The sequence below is a fragment of the Nelumbo nucifera genome, chromosome 2 (assembly GCF_055504915.1).
Source record: "Nelumbo nucifera cultivar China Antique chromosome 2, China Antique-T2T, whole genome shotgun sequence".
NCBI lineage: Eukaryota > Viridiplantae > Streptophyta > Magnoliopsida > Proteales > Nelumbonaceae > Nelumbo > Nelumbo nucifera.
This window is the reverse complement of record NC_142650.1, coordinates 104,611,588-104,632,812: the sequence shown is the minus strand read 5'-3', so window position 1 is coordinate 104,632,812 and position 21,225 is coordinate 104,611,588. Positions and strand designations below refer to the sequence as shown.

At 38.0% G+C, this 21,225-nt stretch overlaps 1 protein-coding gene across 3 annotated transcripts in view; it reads left to right on the top strand.

Annotated features, from left to right (window-relative positions):
* The window catches only part of LOC104603539 (cation-chloride cotransporter 1-like), a 135,364-nt gene that overhangs the window by 100,140 nt on the left and 13,999 nt on the right, over positions 1-21,225 (top strand). For all 3 annotated transcript variants that reach the window (XM_088897721.1, XM_088897722.1, XM_019198760.2), the window contains one exon: positions 15,517-15,917. In XM_088897721.1, the coding sequence (XP_088753847.1) occupies positions 15,517-15,917 (401 nt within the window). The remainder of the gene's footprint in view (positions 1-15,516; positions 15,918-21,225) is intronic.

Sequence of the window (21,225 nt, the reverse complement as noted above, 5' to 3'; positions counted from 1 at the left end):
GGTATTCTTGTAATCTTCCATTCTTTTATTTTAAGTATATAAATTAAGAGGGGTTGGCAGCCAGATCTATTCAATTCTGGCGACATCCCACTCTCTTTTCTTCTTCTCTACTGTTGAAACCTTTCAACTTCTACTTTGTTTTGTAATGGTAAAAAACTGTTCTTGTTTCATTCCATTGCCAAACGACATATTTATACAGTCAGCTGCTGCAATAAATAGAAAACATCTTCCTAAATCAATTCCTATAATTAAGGGACTAACTATTTTAATCCCCATATTTAAGGGATTATACTTTTCCACAATCCTAGGAATACATATTCACACAATTCTATTTTTACACAACTACCAAATTTAGATGCTAACTACCAAATGTGCATCTACACCAGTAACCCCACGTTTTCCAACACTCCCCCTCAAGCTGGTGAATAGAGATCATCCATTCCCAGCTTGGCTACAATTCTACGAAAGTCTGTACTATTGAGCCCTTTAGTAAGTACACCGGCCAGTTGTCTTTTTGTAGATACATAGGGAGTGCAAATCAACTTGTTGTCCAGTTTCTCTTTTATAAAGTGTCGATCAATTTCGATGTGCTTCGTCCTGTCATGTTGAACAGGATTGTGAGCAATATTGATGGTTGACTTGTTACAATATAGTTTCATAGGCTCTTCTCGTGGAATCTTCAAGTCTTCTAAAATTATCTTCAACTAGAGTAATTCACACACCTTGTGCCATAGCTTGAACTCTGCCTCTGCGCTTGACCGAGCCATTACATTTTTCTTCTTACTCCAAGTGACTAAGTTTCCTCCCAAGAAGGTACAGTAACCAGAAGTGGACCATCTATCTACTGGAGATCCTGCATAATCGACATTTGTATATGCTTCAAGAGTCAATCCCCCATTCCTTCTGAATAAAATTCCTTTCCCTGGATTGGCTTTCAAATAGAGGAGAATTCGATGAGCAGCCTGCAGATGAACTTCTTTAGGATTATGCATAAAATGACTTATTACACTTACAGCATATGCAATATCCGGCCGTGTATGTGCAAGATAAATGAGTTTTCCAACCAGTCTTTGGAACATCTCCTTGTCTACACTTGCATTCTCGCCGACTTCTCCAAGTTTATGATTGGGATCTATAGGAGTGGAAGTTGGTTTACATCCCATATTTCCTATTTCTCTCAAAAGATCAACAACATACTTTTGTTGAGAGATAAAGATGCCTTGTTTAGAATGTGCAACTTCAATTCCGAGAAAATACTTCAGTCTCTCCAAGTCTTTTATCTCAAATTCTCTGGCAAGGCAGTTTTTCAATGCTTCCTTCTCCTTTTTATCATTCCCAGTAATGATTATATCGTCCACATAGACTAATAGAGCAGTAACTCCCCCTGAGGCTGTGTGTTTGATAAACAATGTGTGGTCACCTTGACTTTGCTTGTAACCTGTACTAAGCATCACCTTTGTAAACCTTCCAAACCATGCTCTCGGAGACTGTTTGAGACCGTATAGTGCTTTCTTCAATCTACAAACTTTGTTCCCCTTAATGCCTTCTCCAAAACCCGGTGGAATGTCCATGTATATCTCCTCTTCTAGATCACCATGGAGAAACGCATTCTTTACATCAAACTGTTGCAAATCCCAATTATAGTTAGCAGCCAAAGACAGCACACCCTTACTGTATTCAATTTAGCTATCGGGGCAAAAGTCTCCTGATAATCTACCCCATAAGTCTATGTATATCCCTTAGCTACCAGTCGTGCTTTGTACCTTTCTAATGACCCATCAGATTTGTACTTAATTGCGAACACCCATTTACAACCTACAGCCTTCTTGTTTCTCGGTAGATCCACAACTTCCCACGTGTTGTTCTTTTCTAGTGCCTCCATTTCCACTCTCATGGCTTTTCTCCTCTCCTTATTAGAAAGTGCCTCGGCTAGAGTATTAGGAATTGGAATGGTGTTAAGGCTGGCTAGAAAACTTTTATGGGATTTAGAGAATCTTTGGAATGATACATATTTGGCTAAAGGGTACAATGGGCGTTTGGTACATTCTTTGGTTCATTTTCTCAGGGCAATAGGTAGATCATACTCATACTCAGACTGTGAAGGTACAGGTTCAGGTTCTGAACATCCCTCAGTTCTAGGATTAGGAATTGAATCTTGGACCTGAACAAGTTGAGGATCTAGATTTCTTCTCCTAGAGTAAACCTGCATATATCTCACATCATCAGGCACATCATTGGTGGGGTTAACAGTGTCTGGATTTGGTTCAATGGTCAGGTTGTTTGACTCTTGTTGAGGCTCGAAAATGTGGGGCTCAGAGGAATGTGACTCAGAAGGATGTGATTATTGACGGTTGGATGACTATGAGGAGGGTAATACATCTAGGGAGAGTAGATCCGAGGCCTTATCTTCCATTAGTGAGGGCTCATCCTGAAGATAAGTTTGAGTGAAAAAGGATTGTCCCTCCTCAAATGTGACATCGATGGAGGTGTAGAGTTTTCTGGTCGCTGGATGATAACATTTATAACCTTTCTAAGTTGGGGAATATCCCGAGAAGACACACATGATTGCTTGTGGATCTAATTTTCCCTTATTATGGACATGAACAAAGGCACTGCAACCAACAATTCTTGGCGTGAGATTATTTGAGGTTCAAATATCAGGGTAGAATTGAGAGAGGACTTGTATTGGACTTTGGTTGTCAAGAACTTTAGATGGTAGTCTATTTATGGTGCATGCAACAGTAAGGACAGTTTCCCCCCAATATTGTTTTGGAACCCGATTTTGAAAGAGAAAGGCTTGGGTGGTTTGCAAAAGATGGCTATTTTTCCTCTCAGCTACCCCATTCTGTTGGGGAGTGTTAACACAGGAGGATTCATGCACAATGCCTTCTTTTTGAAAAAATTGGGACAAATTCTGATTAAAATAATTTGTAGCATTATCAGATCGAAACCTTTTAATTTTCACACCAAACTGAGTTTGGACCATGTTATGGAAGTTGGGAAGAATGGTTCCCACAACAGATTTAGACTTAAGAAGAAAAATCCATGTGACCCTAGTGCAATCGTCAATAAAAGTGACGAACCATCTAGAACCAGTAATGTTGGGAATTCGAGAAGGGCCCCATATATCCAAATGAATCAAATAAAAAGGAATTGAAGATCTTTTATTGCTGATTGGGAAAAAAACCCTTTTGTGTTTAGCAAATTCACAAACATCACATCGAAAGGTTTCGACATCAATCCCTTTAAACAAGGAAGGAAGCATTGCTTTTAAAATAGGAAATGAAGGATGATCGAAACGAAAGTGATGACGCCAAATTAAATCTTTATTGGAGGTAGATAAGAATGACTCATGTGTGACATGCATAACAATGTGAGATGGTTTGCTGGTTGCTTCAAGGTAGTAGAGTCCATCCCTTTCTTTAGCAAGTCCAATCTTCTTCCCTGAAACCTGGTCCTGAAATACACAGTAAGAAGGAAAGAACACAACATTGCAGTTCACATCCTGGGTGAGTTTATGTATAGAGATAAGGCTAGTGGATAACTTAGGAACGTGAAGCACATTTTTAAGTAATAGGGATGGAGTAATCTGAATATTCCCAATTCCTACCACTGTGGTGAAAGAACCATCAGCAACAGAAATTTTTCTACTAATAGGATAGGGTGTATAGGTGAGAAAATGTAGTGAAGAGGGTGTCATGTGGTCAGTAGCTCCAGAATCAAGAATCCATGGAAAAACACTAGCCGAGACATTTTATTCTAGAGATAAAGACTCACCCGAGAGAGCAAGAGAGGTAGAACCACTTCCTGGTTTCAAGGATCTCAGGAAACTCCTTAGCCTTTCAATTTCTTCATCATTAAATGCCCCCTGACTTGAGTGTTATTGTTGCGGGATTGTGGAGACATTATGGGACTGTTGAACTGCTTTCGAAACCCCTCGATTGCCCCATTCCTTGCTGGATGTGGGAGGTTTCCCACGAAGTTTCCAGCAGCGATCTTTTGTGTGTCTGGGCTTCTTGCAATAGGTGCACCAGGGGTTATCGTTAGAGTCACGGGTGGTTGTGTCACGAGCCAAGTTGTGATTGTTCTCACCCTTTGAACCACTGTAATTTCCTTCCCTTGCCACCATAGCAGAACCTTCGGGATCTTCAGGCTCAAGCATGATTCCATGACGGCTTTCCTCAGCTCTGACAAGGGCTATAACTTCATTCAATTGAGGCACTTCTTCTTTGCCGAGAATTTGTATTCGGACCTGATCAAATTCAGCATTCAGTCATACCAAAAAATCATACACCCTATCTCTTTTAATAAAATTCAAGATCACAGCGTCATCGGGGCACTTCGTCTCAAGAACCCGATAATGATCAAGCTCATGCCACAAATTTTGCAGCAGATTTGTGTAGAGAAACTGCCACTTTGTCCGTAGGGTAGAATATACCTAGTCTATCTGTTATGTTATTTTGTTATTCTAGTTCTGTTATTTATGTTTCAGTTTTTTATATTGTTAAGTGTTATGTAAACACCAAGGGTAGATATGTCCTTTCATGTAACTAGCATAACATATAAATATTAAATTGAAGTGGCGGTGGCAGATCATTCAGAATCTGTCCTTCCTTTCAAACCTGTGTTCTATTGCTCTCTCACCAATCTTTCTCCTCTTTCTTCTTCACTTTCTCTTCTGACCATGAAGATGATCAAGACTGCTATCAGTCTTGGGCACTAAGGAATTTCATGTTCGAACAGAAGAGAAAGTGAAGAAGAAAGAGGAGAAGGATTGGTGAGAGAGCAGTAGAACACAGGTTTGAAAGGAAGGACAGATTCTGAATGATCTGTCGCCGCCACTTCAATTTAATATTTATATGTTATGCTAGTTACATGAAAGGACATATCTGCCCTTGGTGTTTACATCATAACACTTAACAATATAAAAAACTGAAACGTAAATAACAGAACTAGAATAACAGAATAACATAACAGATAGACTAGGTATATTCTACCCTACGGACAGAGTGGCCCCACAGCAGTTTCTCTACAATTTGCATACTCTGTAACACTTCTGCTCCCTTGTTTGACCGCCACTGTCTTCACTTTGTCCTCATAGACACGAGCAGCGTCATGGGCTTTGGAATAGGTTTGTCGGACAGCGTCCCAAATAGCCCTTGCGGAGGGAAGAAACATACAAGTATCGTTAATCTCGGGTGTCATTGAACTCCACAACCATGACATAATCATGGAGTCCTCTTCGTCCCAAGCATCAAAATTTGGCTCGCCCAATTTTGGCCCTGTTCCAAGAAGGTGACTAATTTTTCCTTTTCCCTTCAAATAGGTACGCACTAGTTGTGACCACTTCAAATAGTTCTGGCCATTCAGTCTATATGTTGCCTGAATATTCTGCAAATCACCGGTGTGAGGATGAAAATTCGTTGCTCCTTCATCGGTTTGGATGGGAGCACTTGTTGCAGTCACGTCGGTCATTGTCAATGGAGGAAGAATAAGGCTAGCGGGAAGGGAGGATAAAGGAGGAAAAGAAACACTGCTGGTTACAGACCAGCACTGAAGGCCAGGAAAACACGAAAAAAAAACTGGCAATGAAGGCCGGAAAAAAAATCTCAAGGTTGGCAAACCTAGAGCTCTGATACCATGTTTTGTAATGGTAAAAAACTGATCTTGTTTCATTCCATTGCCAATCGGCATTTTTATGAAGTAAGCTGCTGCAATAAATAGAAAACATCTTCCTAAATCAATTCCTATAATTAAGGGACTAACTATTTTAATCCCTATATTTAAGGGATTATACTTTTCCACAATCCTAGGAATACATATTCACACAATTCTATTTTTACACAACTACAAAATATAGATGCTAACTACCAAATATGCATCTACACCAGTAACCCCACGTTTTCCAACATACTTTTCTTCACAAGGCATCTTCTAAAACTGTTATTAGCAATTTCTACTTCTGTGAATACTACAAGAAGCCTAAACACACTAATGACGCCTGTTGGAAGTTGCATCCAAAGCTTATTCTTGCCAGACTCAAGAAAAAAAATGGTGGAAAAAGGTTTTAAACTAGAAAAGGTGGGAATGCAAATGTAGCCATATCCTCATAAGTGGAACATGGACAGGGTGGAGAGAAGTCAGTGGGAGAACACTTGCAGCCGCCAGGGCTGAGTATGAGAAGTACGGCTGAATAATCAGTCATTTGGAGTCCATTGTTGCTTCTGACCATCATGCTTCTATCTTAGGTACTCATAAAACCCCTTAGATAATTTATTTTGGTGCTTTTGACCATATGACCAGTGTTTCATAGTTAATTCACCTCTTACCAACTCCTTTCTGTCTACGATAAGATATCCTTTGTTGATGGCTCTCTTGCCCTTATCACGAGAAAGGGAGAAATTAAGACCTCTAATGCCCTAACCTTATCATCTATTCTTCGTGTGTACTTAAATACCAATTTGCTTCCAATTAATAATTTGACCAAATCCTTGAATTGTAGTGTGACTTTTTTCCCTTCATATTGTGTTTTTCAAGACATAAACTCTCAAAAGGTGATTGGGAATGGCCATGAGGCGATGGGATCTATCTATTAGACATGCCTAAACAAAGCCAAATACAACCTAAGAGAATTGCATTTGTTTTAGAGTCCACTAGTCGTATTATGTTATGCCATAGTCGTTTAGGTCATTTTACTTTTTCTTCATGAGTTAGTTGTTTCCAAAGTTATTTAAAGGAATCAATCTATCAAGTCTACATTGTGAGTCATGTGAGTTCTCAAAGCATTGTAAGAACACTTATCATTCAAGTAATAAAAGATCGACTATTACTTTTAATATTGTTCACTTTGATGTGTGCGGCTTTACCATTTATCATGTATGGGTGGCTATAGATATTTCATCCTGTTTATTGATGATTTTTCCTAATATACTTGGATTTACCTTATGCACTCTCGTGCTGAAGTGCCTAAACTTGTGCAACAGTTCCATGGGCACATTCTCAGTTTAACACCCGCATCAAAATATTGTGATCGGACAATGCTAAGGAATATATTAAGAAGTGCCTTACCTCCTATCTTGAGAAGTTTGAAGTTCATTAGAGTTCTTGTGCCTGCACTCCACAACAAAATGGAGTAGCAGAGAGGAAAAACAAACATATTATGGAAGTTGCAAGGAGCATCCTTTTTGCTACCCATGTCCTTGTGAAGTTTTGAGGTGATATAGTTTTAACAACTACCTACCTTATTAACCACATGCCTTTTCGAGTCTTGGGGTTAAAATCTCCTTTTGGAGTCCTCTTTCCTGGTGTTGAGATTTTCTCCATTCTTCTACAGGTTTTAGGTTGCACTTGTTATGTCCACATTCCCAGTTCTAAGAGATATAAGTTTGACTCCAAGGCTCAGAAGTGTATCTTCCTTGGTTATGCCTCCACACAAAGGGTATTGTGGTTTTGATCCCATTAGTGGCACCCGGTTTGTTTCCATGGATGTCACTTTTGCAGAGTCAATTCCTTTCTATAATCGTCTTTTTGAGGGGGAGAGATCTCTTGAGTTGTTTTCTCATCCCTTCCTTTGCCAACTCTAGTTAAGTCTTATGTCGAGCCCTTCACAATTACCCCCATTCCCGTGGAGGGACCCTCTCCTTTGAGGTATCCCATTCCTGCTCCCCCTCCTCCTGTTAGTCCTCCAGTTTTTACCACTCATCCTATTCTCCAGAGGTGGTACCAACAGAAAAGGCTAAGGCAAATACAGGTTGGTCCCACACCTCCAATTGAGTTTCAGGTGCTTCCAATTACTAAAGAGATGACATGTCCATCACCTCCTCCACTAGCACCCTCGTTTCCAAACCTTTACCTATCCATTGCTTTGAGAAAAAGTAAATGTACAACTCATTGTATTTCCAAGCACCTTTCTTACAGATTGTTGTCCCCATCCTACTATGCTTTCCTAGACTCCATTTCCTCTCAACCCATCCCAAAGTTTGTTTCAGAAGCCTTAGCCACACCAGAATGGAGGGGTGCTATGAGGACTGAAATAGAAGCCCTTCATTAAAACAGTACTTGGTATATTGTTGACTTGCCAGCTGGAAAGGAAACGGTTGGGTGAAAGTGGGTTTTCAGTATCAATATCATGCGAATGGGTCAATTGAGAGGTATAAGGCTTATCTTGTTTCTAAGGGATATACTTATGTATATGGGATAGATTACACTAAGACTTTTTCCCTAGTTGCTAAAATTAAGATTTAGAATGTCGATGTCAATGGAAGTGTCGCTTAGTAAAATATAGGACATATGTCGAAAATGTCGGAAATGTCGATGGGAAATATTGTAAAAATTAGAGACATTGTGGAAATATTATGAAATTCGTGGAAATATGCAATGATATTTTGTAAAATGATAAAGGAAGCATTAATACATATTTCTCGACTATTATCTTATTCCCAACCATTATATAATGCTAAGAAACTAAGTTCAATAGCAAATTAGTAAATGATGATTTACTGATTTATTATGCATTTTGATATTTTTACAAGGTTATCTGATATTTTCTTTTCCTATTTTTAATTCTGATTTATTATAAATTCTAATATATTTATTTCACACTAGTAAATAGAAATACATTTATTCTGATTTTTTAAATATCAAAGTTATAATACATTATGTTTTAATATAAATTTAATAAACTGATTCTCCTTTTTGTAGTATTAAGATTATGATAAATTCTGATTTCTTATAAAACTTAATGAATTTATTATGATTTTTAATACTAAATTTATAATAAATTATGATTTAGTATAAAATTTAATAAATTTATTCTGATTTTTTATATTAAATGTAGAATATGATTTATTATAAAATTTACTAAGCATTTTCTGATTTTAATAAAATTTTAAAAAATACTAACTAGTTAAAATTTTATTACTTGAAAAATATTTTATGTTTTATATTATAAAGTAATTAATTTATTCTTTTGTTTTTATATTTTGTTAATTCTTTTTTATAAATATTTTATTTGAAATATTAAATAGAAATTATTAATGGAATAATTTATATTAATATACTATATTATACTAATATAATATAATACTGTATTATATTAATATATTATATTATTAATGTACATTAGTTGACATCCTGTCGACATAATAAGAAAAACTGTCTAACTTTTTCGTTATTTGGACCGATTTGGTTGACATTTCCGAAATATAGGAAATGTTGACCAAAATAATGTAATTTTATATTACCATCCATTTTCATGTCGGTGAGCCTCAACATCGACATATGTCGGGCGACATTAGCGACATTTCGCGGCATTTGAAACCATGGCTAAAATGATTTCGATGAGAGTTCTTTTATCCTTAGCAGTGATTTATGATTGGCCTCTGTAACAGTTTGATGTTAAGAATGCATCATGAATGGTGATCTCACTAAAGAGGTATATATGTCCCTTCTACCTAGTATATATGGAAAGGAGATGTAAGGTAAGGTGCGCATATTGAAGAAATCACTTTATTGCCTAAAATATCTCCATGTGCTTGGTTTGACAAGTTTAGGACTGCTCTTGTTCAGTTCAGCTACACTCAGACTCAACCAGATCATACCCTCTTTGTTAAGAGAATAAGCACCCTGGTGACATTCCTTATTGTTTATGTAGTGATATAGAAGAAGTTAATGCTCTCAAAAAGTTTCTCAGTTCTGAATTTGAGATCAAAGACTTAGGTGAGTTGTGGTATTTTCTTGGCATTGTGGTTGCTAGGTCCAAGGAAGGTATCTTTATTTCTCAGCGAAAGTATGTGCTAGATCTTCTTATTGAGACTGGAAAACTTGGTGCTAAACCTTCCTCTACCCCTATTGATGTGAATCATAAACTCTCAGCTAGTGATGGAAAATTTTTAGTTGACAAGGGAGTGTTTCAAAGATTACTAGGGAAACTTTTTATCTATGTATGATTCACCTAGACATTTCATATGTTGTGAGTGTCATCGGCTAGTTGATGCATGCTCCTATAGACACACATATGGCTGCTGCAGAAAGGGTGCTAGGAAGGGTATATTGTTTGCTAAACATGGCTACATGAAGGTAGAAGCATATGTAGATGCTGATTGGGCAGGAAATGTGGACGACATGAGATCCACAACATGTTATTGTGCTATGGTATCCGGAAATATTGTTTCCTAGAAGTAAAAAGCAGTCAATGGTTGCTGGATCTTCAGCTGAGGCAGAATATAGGGCTATGGCCCATGGGGTTTCTGAGTTATGGCTTAGATCTCTCCTTGATGAGATGGGCATTTCATGGGACGATCCACTGATGTTGTATTGTGATAACCAGGCTGCTATTAACATTGCTCACAACCCGGTTCAACATGGTAGACCTAAGCACATTGAGGTAGACAAACACTTTATACGGGAGAGAGTGGCTTCAAGAGAGTTGTGCCTTCCTTTCATTGCATTAGAAGAGCAGTTGGCAGATTTTCTAAGGGTGTTCCAAAGGCAAAGCTTCAACATTATGTAAGCAAGTTGGGCATAATTGACATCTATGCTCAGCTTGAGGGGGAGTGTAGTGAGAATGGGCTAAGTGGGCCTTAGTTTTTTTTTTATATCTTTTAAGTAGTGTTTAATGTTATGTTTGTTGGTTATGGGCCTTAGTTATGGGCTTTTTTGTTTTCTATAGTTATTTCTTTAATGTTGGCCACCCCTTTAAGGGCGTCTAGGTAATTGTACTTAATTTTAGAATTAAGTTAATAAAAGAGATCAAGGGGACTAGAGAGAGAGGTTCGAACTCTTCTTTTCTCTCTTCCCTTTTCTTTTTTCTCCACAACGTACTACTAAAACCTCTTTCTTTTCCTTTCTCTTCCTTTCTTTCTTCTTTTTCCTATATTTTTTTAAATTACTACAGGTGTATTTCTAAACTTACTTTGTCCACCGACATTATCATTACCTCCCAAGAAGACATAGGTAGGCACATGAACATCCTTGTGTGAGTCCATCGATCACAAACCTTCCAAAAAAATTTTCACCAACACCATAGTATCCGAAAACCAGCTGAAAACCCAAAACCCTTTCTCATAAGGTTGAACAAGGGTTACAACCACAAAAAAGAGAAAACAAGTGCTTACGACAAAACAGAGGAGGAAAAAAATCCTCAAAAATATTTTAGGGCTCTAAAAAATCGGGGATTACCTCCTACATGCTAAGAAATTCCCATGATACGAACACTTGTACAAACCCAACCCACCATATGAACACATAATCCCTAAACTTCAGATCTGGAGTTTTCACCAATTTTCATCCAAAAATGCAAAAAAAAAAAAAAAAAAAAAAAAAAAAAAAAAAAACTCAAACACCTTCAACTTACCATGAACCTATACCAAAATTCTTCTAAAACTTAGGCGCATCAACATGCATCAAAAACACATGGTTTCTGCCGATTGTATGGATTGCTGATGTCAACAGGTCTGTCTGAGTCCCAACCAGGAGGCGTTCCACTACCTAGAGGCGTGAGGCATAGTTCAGAATGCTAGAGGCGTAAGCCTCCCAAACACAAGGAGGTGTAAGCCTCCTTAAGAGGAGGGGGGTTAGGAGGAGGATGAAGAGGAGGGGGGATCTCATTTTTTTCTTTATTTTTAATAAAAATCTTTTATATTAAGAAGAATAAAGTTGCATAACATTAGTTGAAAGGGGGGTCTTGTCGTATGCCTCCCACGCCTTTTAAAACACTTCAAATGATTGAGTGGTAGAGAAAGGAAGAAGGGAGAAAAAGAGGAAGAAAAGGGAAAAGAAGAGTTTGTCGAGAGAATGAGTGTGTTACTGTTCACACCTAAAATCAAAATATTTGAACATAATGAAGAAATTATAAATATGCCCCTAACTAGGTGCCCTAATACAAAAGCATATAAGGACAAAAATGCCCTTACACTCTCAACAATATTTGCAATGAATATTGAACTAGCTCAAAGTGGTAATCATGTAAGTTGAGCAGGCAATAACACTATTGCTCCACGTATCTACAATATTGTTTCCAATTTATGTTATAGTGCTATCTCTTGTACTATAGTGCTGGTAGTGTTTATTGGAGTATGTTGTTTCTGGCAAAATTTTATATCACTACCATTGGAAATGGAAATGAAAATGTCATAAAAACTATCTCTTGTAGTCCATGGAAATATTAGGGAATTTTGGGACATTTTAAACCATGTTTGTAGTAGGGTTCTCACCACACTCAATATATGTCTATTCTTACACTGCTGCTCCATTTTGTTTGGTGTACCTGAACAAGATCTTTGACATTGAATCCCTTGTTGCTTCAGATAAGTTTAAAATTCCCCATCAAAACTCAAAAGTACTCTCTCCTAGAGTCAAACAGAGTATACCAATTGAAGCATTAGATTGGTTTGTAACTGTTGGTTCGGCTGGTTTAGTGTTTATGTTAGTCATATTTGTGTCTTAAGTCCTTAGTTATTGGGCCTAAACTTGTTTTAATGTTTTATTTGTCTAGGTGTCCCATCACTAATCAGGGGCATTCCAGTCCATTCATGTAACATTATTTTGTAAACATCTATATAAGATTGTAGGGCCGGCTGAAGTAAGGAAGCCGCCATTCTCAAATCTTCTCTTCTTCTTCTTCTTCTTCTTCTTCTTCTTCGGCTGTTGTGTTTCAGCAAACATGGTATCAGAGCACTAATCCGTTTGTCTGGTTACAGCCACCACTTTTCTGTTCTTCTCTATTCCTTTTTTTTTTCTCTCTCTCTCCTATCTTGGCCGCTGTGAAGAAACCCTAGGGCTGACCGTAGAACACAGCAAGGTCTGTATCTAGGGTTTCCCTTGGTTGTAGGGCCCAAGGGGAGTTTGTTCCAGAAGTCGATGCCCTACTAGACACCTTGCAGCAGGTAGTAGCCATTCGGCTGCTAAGAGAGATCTGTGTGGAACAGATCTAGGTGGAAGGACTGACTTCGACAGTCCTAGTACAGATCATAAGGGTGATCACAGTCTACTACAGCAGAAGTCAAAGCCCAGCCTAGTCCAGAAGAGTTCAGTACAGTACAGAGGTGGATTGTTCTTGGTTTCAGACCTGTTACGAGGGGTTCTTAGACTTGTAACAGCCTCGGTCTGTCTGAAATAGTGTTCTTTGTACTGAGTTTTCAATTGTGATCACTGTAAGAGGAAGGAGATGTCTTTAATATAGGGAGAAGTGTCTTCTAGGGATAATAGAACTGATGAGAGGTCTCCTAATCTGGAAAATCCAAATCTGCACAGCTTGCAGATCACCAGTGTATTGTTGGATGAATATAACTTCAGAGAATGGTCTGTTTCAGCCATGCTCTTCATTACTTCCCGGGAACTTACGGGTTATTTAGATGGATAGAAGAAGGAACCTGAAGTGGGTAGTGTGGAGTACGCAGTATGGCGTAAGGAAAATGCTACTGTTATGTCCTAGTTGCTTGCTTCGATTACTCCGAGAGTGGCCAGGACAGTTCAACACTTTCCCACTGCTGCTAAGATTTGGGAGAAAGTGTCTAAAACTTATGGACAGAGAAAGAACAATGCTAGAATTTATAGGCTAAACCAAGACATTGCTGCATTGAGACAAGGAGATATGACAGTTGCAGCGTATTTTGCAACCCTAGAAGGACTATGGGAAGAACTTGATCATCATCTTATTCTCGATTGGGAGAATGCAAAAGACAAGGAGAGGCATGATAAACAAATTGAAGAGGGTAGAGCCTTTAAGTTCTTGGCTGGTTTAGACCCAATGTATGAGAGCATAAGGTCTCAATTTTTTGGAAGGGATGAAATGCTAGATTTACACCATGTCTATTATCTAGTAAGGAATGAAGAGGTTAGGAGGAAAGAGATGCAAGTTGACACTCAAATACAGCCAGTTGAACAGCCTGTTGAACATTCAGCCCTGATTTCTTCAAACCAAAAGGGCAGCAAGCATTCAGACAAGAGGCATCTTAAGTGCACTCATTGTGGAGGTGAAAGACATGTAAAAGAGACTTGTGGGGTTCTTTATCCTCATCTAAAACCAGCTGCGTCAAGGAAAGACAAGAAGCCCCAGAAGAATCAAATAGCAAGTGGGAACCTTGTTACTAGTCACAGTGGTGATAGCTCGAAGAACACATCTACAGTTGCATTTTCTCCCCTGGGACAGACTGCTAACTCCTCCATGGAGCTGTTTCTTTTTGGCTCAGCCAGCTGATAACTACTTTAGTCTCTTTCAATTATCAATTTTCTCACCCCCTTATCCATTGCCTTCTGTAGCCCAAATACTGCTGCTGTCAATTCAGCTATAATTGAATTCCCCTGCCGACATGGACCTGAATATATTCCAACCACTTCATTCTTTTCATTTCTGAATATCCCCTATACCACATAACTAAAATATTGTCATCAACTTATCTACTCCACATAGTACAAGTAGTTTTCACTGACAAATATGTTAATTCCTAAAATATTTTGTGTTAGTACCAATGGAAATGGAAATATGTTGAGGAAATATAAGGAAATATATGGACATTTTAACCATGTCTGTACATACACAATTTACAACTTAAGATTCTCATCCACTCATTGTGATTTCACTGTTTTATCAGAAAAAAAAAAAAGGCTTTCTAAAACCCAGAAATTTTACTAAGACATGCTTCAAATTGTTTGGCTATTTGGTCCAATCTTCATCTGACAGCATTGATTCTATGATGTTGTTTAGATAAGGTAATTTTATTAATCAAAGATAATAATAATACAACAGGCCTGCAGGGTTGTAAGCAGAGAGACCCCAGCAGGACAACACTCATAAAACATTCCAAAGAATTACATCATGCAATGACCACCCCAAGACCCCACTCTTCCCACAGACTGACAGACCAGCTCATCCTCAGCCCTGCTCAAATTACAGAATACCCTTCTATTCCTTTCAGACTACAAGGTCCAAACACTAACAGATGGAGCCAGCTCGCAAAACAACTTGCCCTTCCTACTCAGACCTTGAAGGAGACAAGTAAACAGCACCTTACCGAAAGCTCTACGCATCACCCAACTCAGACCGGAAGCTCATAGAAAGAGGCCTTGAGCCACCCAGTAGTGGACAAACAGATGATCAGCACTTTCCATCTCCACCCCACAGAGCCCACACAAACTATCTTGAATATGCACTCCCCTTCTTACCAGGCCTTGTGAAATATCTACCAATTGCAGCAGAGAACACAAGAAAGCCCACCTTTGAAGGAATTTGTGGCTTCCAAATCAGCTTACATGGGAATTGGGTGTCCCTTGGGTTTCTTAGACTTCTTTCAAAAGATTTAATGGAGAACAACCCATTGGTTTCCCATTTCGACCTCTAAGATTTCTATTATGTGTTTTTTATTTGTATAAAATATAAATATATGGGATTTTCAACACCCATTTGAAATTTTGATTTATATTTGAGTTTGTTCATGTTTCTGAATTGAAAGAGAAAACGATTATGCATAAAAGAGAGTGATTCTGCCATAAATGTGCAAAGTTGAACTTCTTATGCAGGCTACTTACAGCTACAGTGGCTTGGCCTTCTTCAGCAGTAATTTATGCTGGGATTATCCTCTCCACTTTAGGTGCTGCTCTTCAAAGTTTGACGGGGGCCCCACGCTTGCTTGCAGCAATAGCCAATGATGAAATCCTCCCAATTCTTAATTACTTCAAGGTTGCAGATGGGGGTGAACCGAGCCTTGCTACCCTATTTACAGCATTAATATGTATAATGTGTGTCATTATTGGGAATCTGGATCTTATCACTCCAACCATAACCATGTTTTTCCTTCTCTGTTATGCGGGTGTCAACTTGTCTTGCTTTCTTCTGGATCTTCTAGATGCTCCCAGTTGGCGTCCACGGTGGAAGCTTCATCATTGGTGCCTCTCTCTTCTTGGAGCATTTATTTGTATTGGTATGCAGCCTTATGTTGTTAGCATCTTAAGCATGATTTTGCTTGTTCTGTTGAACATCCCCCCTCCCCCCAAAAAAAGGAAAAAGAAATGGAATCTTTGATTTTTTTTTCTAGAATCAAGACAAAGGAATAAGAGAATCTATAAAAAGTAAAAAGGCAGTCAGTGCACAAGGCTCCTGCCCAAGCAAGGCCTGCAAAGGGACAGATGTACACAGCCTTACCCCCTGCACATACAGAGGCTTCTTCCAAAGAATCTATAAAAAATAAAAATATTCATTTGCATGATTTAGAAAAATATAACCCATTTTTTAGCCATTTGGTTATAGTAAATAGTTTCACTTTGTTGTATTTAGATATTGTTTAAAAATGGGAAGATGCATATTGGACAATTGCTCCTACCTACCTGGAAGTATGTGCATATTTCACTTTGATAGGGGGTACTTCAAACCAATGTTTCAAAATGCTGAGTTGTGACGTGAGACCTTCCACTAACTAGAGGTGCGAGGCGTAATTCAGAACATAAGAGGTTGTAGTTCAGCAGTGATAAAAGAGAATAGAAGAAGGAAGAGAGAAGAAGAGAAAAGGAGTTCTATTCTCTATCTATGGCTGGCGGCGCCTAAGTTTATATTTATACTTAGGGTGACAGCTTATAACAAATAACAGAGAAAAAACCAAAATTACCCTACTAGTAAGATACATGTTACAACACAATCCCTCAAGTTGGAGTGTATATGTCAATCATGCCCAACTTGTCACGCAATTCATTATGTCGCAAATAGTGAAAACCCTTTGTAAGGACATCAGCTAATTGTTCCTTGGAATTGATGTAAGGAGTACAAACTTCCCCCTTCTCAACTTCAATATGCTTGGTCATATCATGAAGAACTGGATTGGCTGCAATATTAATGGCTGCCTTGTTGTCACAATAGAGAGACATTGGACCATCAACAGAGAAGCCCAACTCTCCAATCAAATTTTTTACCCATAGCACTTCCGAAACTCCATGTGCCATGGCCCTATACTCGGCCTCAGCACTAGATCTGGCCACTACACTTGATTTCCACCAAGTGACCAAATTTCCACCAATAATTGATTTCCTATCATCAACTGCTCCGGCCCAATCTGCATTTGTGTAGACTTCCACTTTCATATGACCATGTTTCTTGAATAGTAACCCATTTCTTGGATATTTCTTTAGATATTTGAGTACTCTCTCAGTTGCCTCTAAATGGGAGGATGTTGGTGCATGCATAAACTAAGGACACCAACAGCATAAGCTATATCTGGCCGAGTCATTGATAGGTAGAGAAGTCTTCCTACCAACCTTTGAAGTTTCTTGACATCTATTACTATTCTCCAGTACAATCACCAAGCCAATGGTTTCAATCAATAGGGGAATCTATAGGCTTTGCTCCCAACTTTCTCGTGTCTTGCAAGAGATCTAGGACATACTTCCTTTGAGAAATGAATATGCCCTTTTTGAGCGGGCAACCTCAATACCAAGGAAATAACTTTGTTGTCCCAAATCTTTCACCTCAAACTGCATAGCAAGGGATTCTTTAACTTTCTGAATCTCAAAGTCCCAATTCCCTGTAATCACAACGTCATCAACGTAGACAATCAATAACACAACATTCTTCTGGTTTCTTTTGACAAACAAAGTATGGTTAGATTGGCACTGCTTGAACCCAATTTGTTGAAGAGCCAAGTGAAATCTACTCAACCAGGCCCTTGGGGGTTGTTTCAAACCAATAAAGATTTTTTTCAGTTTGCACACTTTCCCCTCACACCCTTGTGCTACAAACCCAAGAGGCTGAATCATGTAGACTTCTTCTTCCAGATCCCCATTCAAGAGCGCATTTTTGATGTCCAAGTGCTGGAGTTCCCAATCAAAGTTAACAACCAAGGATAGTATAATCTGAATAGTGTTCATTTTAGCAACTGGGGCAAATGTTTCTGCATAATCGACCCCATACACCTGTGTATACCCTTTTGCAACTAACCTGGCCTTATACCTCTCAACCGACCCATCTACTCTGTGCTTTATTGTGAATACCCACTTGCACCCCATTGGTTCCTTGCCTTCAGGAAGATTCACCAACTTCCTTCATTGCATCTATCCATTTAGGTATAGATAAGGCTTATGCAATACCTTTGGGAATGGAAACACAATCAATGGCAGTCAGAAAAGCATGAAATGAGGGTGCGATGTTTTCATAGGACAAGAACTGAGCAATAGGATGCTTAGTAGTACATGATCTAACTCCTTTCCTATGAGCAATTGGGACATCAAGATCATTGTTAGAATCATCAATAGCAATAGGTTCAGTAATGTCAAGGGGAACAAGAGTACTTGGATTTTCCTTCAATGAGTTAGATAGTGTTGGATGTATAGTCTCAAGTAGCTCAACAGCCTTTGAATTCAGCTGTCCCTTACGGTGCCTCAAGAACACACGGAATGGAGAGGAGTCAGGAATAGAGAAAAGAGAAACTTGAGGAGCTTGCCTCTCCTCCTTCACACTTCTCTCCACCTGAGGAGTTGGAAGAAGGATTTAGATTCAAAAAAAGACACATCCATCGATACAAAGTACTTATGTGTGATAGGATTAAAGCATTTGTAGCCTTTCTGGGAAGATGGATAACCCAAAAGAACACATGGAACCGACTTGGGGTCCAATTTACCCCGGTTTGGAGATAGATAATAAGGGGGATTGAGGGAAAAGAAGTTGATGTGGGGCCTTGTATTTGCAAGAGGGCATGATAGCATACAATTGATAACATAAGCTATGACCATCACAACATCAATCCAAAATCGTTTTGGAACATTCATGTGAAGCATCATACTACGGGAAACTTCAAGAAGATGTTGGTTCTTCCTTTGAGCAACACCATTTTGTTGTGGTGTTTTGACACACGAGCTTCTTTGAAGAGATCCATGAGAGGAGAAAAACTCAGCTAAGTCATGATGAAAGTATTCCTTTGCATTATCCGATTGGAAAATTTGAACTTCAACATGAAATTGAGTAAAAACCATGCGGTCGAAATCTTTCACAATCTTGGGTACTTCTTCTCTAGAATGCTTAGGATATATCCAAGTGTATCTTGAATAATCATCAATAAAGCTGATAAAATCATGGTTTCAAATGTCGCGAAATGTCGCTAATGTCGCCCAACATATGCCGATGTCGAGGTTCACCAACATGAAAATGGATGGTAATATAAAAATTACATTATTTCAGTCGACATTTCCTATATTTCGGAAATGTCGACCAAATCGGTCCAAGTAACCAAAAAGATAGTGTTTCCTATTATGTCGACAGGATGTTGACTAATGTACATTAATAATATAATATATTAGTATATTATATTAATATGATATAGTATATTAATATAAATTATTCCATTAATAATTTCTATTTAATATTTCAAATAAAATATTTATGAAAAAGAATTAACAAAATATAAAAACAAAAGAATAAATTAATTACTTTATAATATAAAACATAAAATATTTTTCAAGTAATAAAATATTAACTAGTTAGTATTTTTAAAATATTTATTAAAATCAGAAAATGTTTATTAAATTTTATAATAAATCATATTTTACATTTAATATAAAAAATCAGAATAAATTTATTAAATTTCATACTAAATCATAATTTATTATAAATTTAGTATTAAAAATCATAATAAATTCATTAAGTTTTATAAGAAATCAGAATATATCATAATCTTAATACTACAAAAAGGAGAATCAGTTTATTAAATTTATAATAAAACATAATGTATTAAATCTTTAATATTTAAAAAGTCAGAATAAATGTATTTCTATTTACTAGTTTGAAATAAATATATTAGAATTGATAATAAATCAGAATTAAAAATAAGAAAAGAATATATCAGATAACCTTGTAAAAACATCAAATTGAATAATAAATCAGTAAATTGTCATTTACTAATTTGTTATTGATCTTAGTTTCTTAGCTTTATATAATGGTTGGGAATAAGATAATAGTCTAGAAATATTCATTAATGCTTCTTTTATCATTTTACAGAATACCATTGCATATTTCCACATATTTCATAATATTTCCACAATGTTTCTAATTTTTACAATATTTCCTCACGACATTTCTGACATATGTCCTATATTTTGGTAAGCGACATTTCCATCAACATCAACATTTTAAACCTTGATTTTAGCAACTGGAGAAAAAGCCCTAGTGTAATCTATCCCATATACATGAGTACATCCCTTAGCAACAAGATAAGCCTTATACCTCTCAATTGACCCATTTACACGATACTGATACTGAAAACCCACTTTCACCCAGTAGTTTCCTTTTGAAACACTTTCCTTCCCAAGTATTGTTTTAATGAAGGGCTTCAATTTCAGTCCTCATAGCACCCCTCCATTTTGGTGTGGCTAAGGCTTCTGAAACAGACTTTGGGATGGGTTGAGAGGAAATGGAGTCTAGAAAGGCATAGTAGGATGGGGACAACAATCTGTAAGAAAGGTGTTTGGAAATACAATGAGCTATACATTTACCTTTTCTCGAAGCAATGGGTAGGTCAAGGTTTGGAAACGAAGGTTCTAGTGGAGGATGTAGAACCATTAGCAAGAGTAACAAATTGTGATGTGGACAGAGAAAGGGAGGAAAACACACCTGGAATCATTAGCAAGAGTAACAGATTCGGAACCTCTAGAATCGACATTGGATCTAGAATTGATAATCCAATGGAAAGGTTTGGATGCCAGATAAGCCATACCTGGGAGTGCAAGGGTATCGTGTTCTACTTAGACGTAGCCTGAATGAACCGCTCATACTCATCCTGTGAAACACTCATCATCTCCTTTCTGGAGGCATCTGTAGATGTAGAAGGTATCTGATCAGTTTGCTGAGATTCTTGTCTCGAACCACCACTAGTTACCGCTGCGTGATTTGCTCGGGTCGAAGGTGGGCCATGTAAATCATAATTCATAACAGAAGTTGATAGTCTGTCCCTCCATACCACAATGTGTACACCTCCTTCGATCATTACTACGTCCTCTGCCACGGGCAACCCTTAAGTCTCGACCTCCAACACAACCACCACCACGACCATACATGGGTCCACTACCACCACCACGACCAGGCTAACCTTCCCGAGCTCCTCCTCTAACTCCACGTCCTCCCCCTCTCGTTACTGCAAACGCAGACCTATCTGATATAGTGGAGTTCTCCGTGGGTCCAACTAAGATCCTCCGAAGACAAGCAAACACCTCCTCGAGAGAGGGAAGAGCATACACACCTAGTATCTGTGCTCT